General features: G+C 36.9%; 1 protein-coding gene across 1 annotated transcript; it reads left to right on the top strand.

The window, feature by feature from the left end:
• Positions 822–2,286, top strand: LOC109850269. Its single transcript, XM_020420245.1, has 2 exons — positions 822–1,991; positions 2,070–2,286. Exons 1-2 carry the CDS (start codon positions 875–877, stop codon positions 2,099–2,101), a joined length of 1,149 nt encoding a protein of 382 aa, XP_020275834.1. The 5' UTR covers positions 822–874; the 3' UTR covers positions 2,102–2,286.

The following is a 6,943-nucleotide window of genomic DNA, read 5'->3' as shown; positions in this document are numbered from 1 at the left end:
TAATTTAAATGTATTGTTAAAACTCACATTTTTGCAGAATAAGACATATATCATCGATGTTCATGCAATTGCTAAAAGTTATAGAATCAAATATAATTTCAAAAAAAATATTATTTCATTATGCAATAATTACAAAAATATTTCATAACAAAATATGCTATGGATCAATTAAAATGAAGAAATATTTTAATCTAGAAGCTATGAGAAAAAACTTGGCATGAAGATAAATATTTTTCAAGTTAATTTTTGAAATAAAACCAATAAATCTTTTTCCTAATGTAGAATAATCACAAATATGACGATATGAAAATTAATGAATTTTTTTGAAAGAAAATTTCTTTTGATTGGAAAGTAAAAAACATAAAAAAGAAAAAGAATATCCGACAGAGAAAAAAATGAATAAATAGAGAAATATTCGGCTGAGAAAAAAAAGTAAAAGAAAAAGGAAGCGGAGAAAAAAAAAGGAAAAAAGAAAGAAAAAACCGGAAAAAATCATCAAGACCGGATATATTTGATTGGGAAAGTAGATTGGATATATATATAGGAGTAAAAATAGGAGATTTGTTAGGCTAATTGATTCTCATAATTATAGTTAAGAAAAAGTAACTTTATATCAATCATTAAAAAAAATCAATGGACTAAAATGAAAGTAGTAGCATCTCCATTATTTTTTTTTGGGAGAGGATCCAAATCCGATACAAATCCTTGTCTAACCGACTCAAATTCTTATTCGTAGTTGGACTCAATCAACATACGCTTATATATTATCCTCAATATACGCGCGCTATGTATCACCTTCTTGCATGCGTTCTCTCTTTGTCTCTATCTCTTTCTTGCGTTCTCTCTCTGCCTCTCATTGAAAAAAAATTGTACAATGGCCGGCGTCTACAGTTGCTTGGCTCCGTCGCCGATATCTTTTCCATTACTAGCTCCCTTGTCAATGGCCGGCGTCAACAGTTGCGTTCTCCCTCTGTCTCTTGCTTGCGTTCTCTACCTTTCTCCTTTGCCTTTCAAGCCTACAACTAAAAATTCTCGACTGAATGCATGCTTCCTTCCTGCAACAAGTAGATTTCATCATGGCGTCGACGGCGCCAGGCGATATCCTTGTCTTAGAGTTTCAACAAAACTGCCAAGGAGAGTAGAGCCTGCGGTGCCGCTGAAAATCCTACGTGCAAAACCCAAGTGTTGTCCAGTCCACGTTAACAATCCTAATTCGGAATTCATCAACAATATTTCAAGCGGTGAGGATGATAACCAGAGTTGGATATCACGGGTAGAAAAGACTGCACGAGATTTTCTCGAACCAAAAAGGGAACGCTGGGTAGTGCCATGGGGCATGGGAACAGTTTTCCTATTCTTTAATCTTTGTTTTGCTTGGAACAAGTTGCATGGCCACAAGATATTTCCGTTGATTGACCGTGTGGACCCCGCCTACCATGATCCCTTGTGGCTCCTCTCGACGCAGCCTATCCAAATCGCAATCCTTTACCTCTGCCTTTATCGGTTTAGACCCTTACCTACGGATTGCTTGCACTTCAGCATCGAAGGGAACTGGCTGTTCGATCTCATTATAGCATGCCGCTTGTTTCCTCTTGTTGGACACATAGATTCAATCAGTCACCACTTTTTAGGGCCCACCCCAGTGGATTACTTTAGTAGCTTCGAACAAGCAATCAAATTTCGTGATTATCCAGCTGCGGTGTTGGGAGTACTTGCGGGCACGGTGTGCGCTCCGATCTGCGAGGAGATTGTGTTCCGGGGATTTCTGATGCCATGGCTCTCGAGACATATGCACCCGTTTTGGTCTATCCTGCTGAGTTCACTTTGTTTTGCAGAAATACACCATGATCCGGTCTGCATGCCGTCTCACACAGCTTTTGGAATAATAATGGCAGTGGTTTTCTCAAGGTCAAGAAACTTGCTGCCTCCGGTGCTCCTTCACTCGATGTGGAACATGTTTTGTTACGTTCGACAGATCCAATACCTTACAGGTGCTTTGTTTCGTGATTATCTCCAAATTCTTGAATCTAATGTCCTTATGGTCACTAAACAGGTTGCTCGTTTTGCAGGAATTTATTGGAAGTCAAGTTGGCATGCTTGAGTATGCACGATGCAGATAACAACTCCAACCGTGTAAGGAATTTGAATGCAATCAACAGCAGCTATTGAGCAAGATTTTATCAGAGACGCTTTTCTTTTTAGATTTTTGCAGTATGAAACGCAGGACATTAAACACAGTTTTACTAGTTTGCTGTTTGGTTCGTTTCCTTGATATAGAGAAATGCAATTCCATGTAAAGAAACACAAGTTTTGAGTTTTCCAAACTTTTCCAAGAAATGGATTGTTTTGCTTTGGTTCGCACATAAAAAATGGTGGGAAACCAATGTATTTATTTTTCTTGTGTTTGGTTCGCATAGAAAAAAAAAGGAAAACTTTTGTAAACAAAGCAGAGAAGGAAAAAATCTGACTTGGCAGAGTTTTCATCAATTTTACTTGGTTGGGGAAGGAAATCGGAGAGGGAAAAAAATCTTAGTTGGCGGCGATTTCAGCGGAGTTTTCCATCTTCCATTCGAGCGAACCAAAGCGGTTCAAAGAAATGGACGGAAACGAAAAAGCTGACGTGGAGGGCTAAAAATCTGACGTGGAGGGGTTTTTTGAGTTTTCCACCCCTTATAATAGCGAACCAAACAGCCCCAAGCGTTTCTTTTCTCTCTTTATTATTTGTCATTTGTCATTCTATTCTTACATTTTGATTATACATGACCAAGGGGAAATTTTGACGTAATTTGCGTGTATGACAATTGTGTTAAATTAAAAGAGCAAATTATGCTACGTACTAAAGTTTTAAACAGTGCTTAGCTACAGTTCAACTTTAATGATATGTCATATATAGGCGTTGTAAAAGTAAAATACCAACGATCGATCCTTGACACAGATTAATTTTCTCATTTTTGTTCTTTTACATATATAATCCCAAAGTTTCACCCCATTTATTTTAACACACCCTTTTCATTTAGTCATTGGTCTCTTAAATCATTAAGAACCCAAAGTTTTGCCACACTTATGATGAAATCCAGTCTCTTGCTAAAAGTCTTTTTTTAATAGATGTCAGTCCCTTGATTGTTTCAAAATACGAAATTTCTCCCTCAAATCACCGAAAATGTTTTTTGCCTTCAATTCTTAAGGGTTTTTTTTAAAAGAAATTGATCATTCGTACTGCTAAAATCTATGTTTTAAATTGTTTTAAGTTTAGTCCCTTCAATCAAGGGTAGAAGCAGAAACCATGTAGGCTATTTGAAAAGTAATTATGAGAACTAGAGGACCTAATAGCAATTTCAATGAGTTGGGGAATTAATTTGAAAATAACTTCTGAAATTGGGGGCATATAGCAGTTTCAATGATTTGAGAGACTAATTCAAAGTATGAAACATTTGAGGGACTAGTATAAAAAATTCATTGAAAAAAATACATTCCACCTATAAACCCAAAATTTCATCCACGTTTTCCTACTTTATAAACCCAAAAAATTGTTTTCCTACTTTATAAACCCAAAAAATTATTCAGTAGCTATATTTCTCTATAACTTGCAATATCTTTTCTAAACAATTAGATGTAGAAAGTAACCAAAGAATCATCCCAGTTTTTCTACCTATAAACCCAAAAAATTATTCAATAGCTATGTTCTTCTATATCTTGCAATATTTTTTCTAAATAATTGGCTTTTTTACGCTAATGCCACAACATTGTGAACCATAAATGCATTTTTGCCTATAAACCCAAAGACTTACCACCATTAATTTTTATTTTTCTTTCTTATGCAACAGCAGGCTTTAAAACTGATAAATTTAAAGTGGTGAGTTGCATATTTTACGATCTAAAAACCTAATTATTAAATTAAACTAATTAAACACTCAAATAGGTACTCGGAAATTAGAACGTGATGTTTTTTTTTCAAAAAAGTTAAGACAAAGATGAAATAGTTACCCGTTATCGCTAGGGTTGATGGTGTTTTGGTATTTTCGTGTAACGTGATTGGCATCATGGCATGTGACTCGTTAGGGGGTGTTTGGTTCAATTTCTAGAAATTATAGGAAATGTTTTTCACTTAAAATATGATTTACTTGTATTTCTTAAAAAAATTATAGGAAAAGTTTTGAGAAATCAAAAAGTACCAATTTTCTTGTTTTTTGTACTTTGCTTGTTTGGTTCAAAACAAGAAAATGGCTCATAACTTTATAGAAAATAACAAGATTTGGTAGATTTTTAATTAAATATGGTATGTGTCAGATTTCTGGTGATTTCCTCTCATTTTGAGAGGAAATTGTTTTTTAAAAAATTTGGTAGGTTTTGATATTTTATAGAGAATATTTCTGTAAATTTTTTGTTGAACCAAACATAATTTACAGAAATCTCTAAAAAAAATTTAATTACAAACTTACCATTGTCACATGCTGGTGAGTATAGCGAATAAAAAAAAATCATCACCCTAGCATAACTGGCGTTGCACGTTGTAGGAAGGCCTATCTACATCTCTCTCAATAATAGCTTCATTTAACCCCGTAAACAGTACCATTAAAGGCAATTTCATCATTAATTAAACTATTATTACATCCGATAACAACTTGCATGACCGCTTTTGGAAGATACCCGGATGAGGGCAGCCGCGGACGTGAGGCTACACCTATAAAAGCCCCCCTAGCTGCAGCAACACCTATAAAAGTCTCTCTGGCACTTCGCTCTTCTCCTCCTCGTAACAAGGCCATCAAGCTTTCAGTTAGGAGTCTTAGTCAGCAAGTTCTCAAGAGCTCTTAAGCATTTTAGAATAAAAAATTATAAAAATAAGTATCGGGAGGTCCTCCTTATTTTATGGAGCTCCAACAAGCTCCTAGTTAGGAGCTCCAACAATATCAAGAAAACCCCTCTTCTATTTTAATTTTTTTACTCATTACTTTCAATTATATTTAAACCTCTTTTATTTATTTTCTAACCGTTGGATATGGCCTACGAGGGAACGCACACGGTCTTCGAGGTAGTCCACGGTCTTCGAGGGAACACACACGGTCTTTGAGGTAGCTTGCGGTCTTCGAGGTTGGGCACGAAGTTCGAGATATCGCAAACTTTGACCGTCAATCGACGGATTCCTATAAAATTCGATGCATTCTCACTTCAACCCATTATCTCCTAGACAAAATGTCTAGCTCATCTAGCTCTAGCGATGATGAAATGATGAAGACGTTCTTTCTTATGGGAGTTGCTGTCGTCAAGGAAGAAGAACAAGAGAAAGGTTAAACTTTAGTTCAACACAAAAGACGTATTGTGCTCCATCGATACCGACTGGAAGGCCACAATCGGTTGTTCTAAGATTATTTTGCTGACGCACCAACCTATCATCTTTATTATTTTCGTCGAAGATTCAGAATAATGCGTTTGTTAATCCTTCGAATCCACGACGCTATCGTCGAACATGACAAGTACTTCGTCCAAAAGAGGAATGGTGCTGGACAGTTGGGACTATCTAGCCTTCAAAAGATTAGTGCAGCTATGCGGAGGCTCGCATATGGAGCATCCGCTGACGCCGTTGACGACTACGTTCGGATCGGTAAAAGTACGTCGCTTGAGAGCATGAAGTGATTCGTTCGATCGATTATCAACATCTTTGGGGAGGAATACCTTCGTTCACCGACTAATGAAGACGTTGCACGCCAGCTCGAGGAAGATTCACAACGAGGTTTTCTTGGTATGCTTGGGAGCATCGACTGTATGCACTAGATATGGAAGAACCGTCCAACCGCCTGGCAAGGTATGTATACTAGGCATTTTCATGAACCTACAATTATTTTAGAGGTTGTAGCTAACAAAGATCTTTGGATATGGCATGTCTTCTTTGGACTGCCGGGGTCTCACAATGACCTCAATGTTCTACACCGTTCACCGTTTTTTGCACAACTTACGGAGGGAAGAGCTTCACCGTGCAACTATACTGTTAATGGCCACTAGTACATTATGGGATACTATCTCGCCGACGAGATTTACCCAGAGTGGTCCACATTAGTGAAGACTATTCCAGCACCGTGAGGAAACAAGCATAAGTACTTTGCTCAACAACAAGGGAGCGCAAGAAAAGATGTTGAGCGAGCTTTTGGCGTGTTGCAAGCTCGATTTGTTATTATACGTGGACCAGGACATTTCTGGCAACCTAGTGTGCTGAAAGACATCATAACAGATTGCATCATTATGCATAACATGATCGTTGAATATGAACGAGATTATCAATTGGATAACAACTTTGACTTTAATGATTTGTTACCAGTCGTTGAACCTTCTCATGTGCGGACGGTGCCTCTAACAGAGTTCATCCAAAATCATCATCGGATTAGGAACACGTAAACACATAAATCATTAAAAAATGATTTGATCGAGCATCTGTGGTAGCTCAAGGGATCCATCGTCGAGGATTATGTTTATTTATGTCTAATGTGATTTCAGCAAAGAAGTTCGAGTTGTTGTACTATGCCAATTTCCTTTTCAATAAAGTAGTTGTTTTTATTAAATGCCAAAATTTTCAACTTCAAGTAGAATCATAAATCTAATACAAGATACTTAGGAAGAACTAATTAGGATGCGATACGAGTACAATCATAAATATAATACAAGATAATATATGATAATTAAGAAGAACTCTTAGACATCCACCTCTCCAATATCTCTGGATAACGCATTTTAAAGTATTGTCGTTGAACTAAAATGAGTGTTGAGAGATCCATCTTCATAATATCGTCATCTCGTTTCTTCTGTTTTAACTCTATTTTTTATTGGTGGTTTGCTTCATCCACACGAAAGACTCTCCTATGATGGACGTAGCGGACTTAGAGTTTTCCACATTTTGTTTCCTCTTGAGATTTGCCGCTTTCCTCCCTTCAGGCCTTGCTAACACATCATCCGA

Source organism: Asparagus officinalis, chromosome 7 (assembly GCF_001876935.1).
Source record: "Asparagus officinalis chromosome 7, Aspof.V1, whole genome shotgun sequence".
Taxonomy (NCBI): domain Eukaryota; kingdom Viridiplantae; phylum Streptophyta; class Magnoliopsida; order Asparagales; family Asparagaceae; genus Asparagus; species Asparagus officinalis.
Note: the sequence above shows the minus strand (reverse complement) of the source record. Positions and strands in the feature narration are given on the sequence as shown.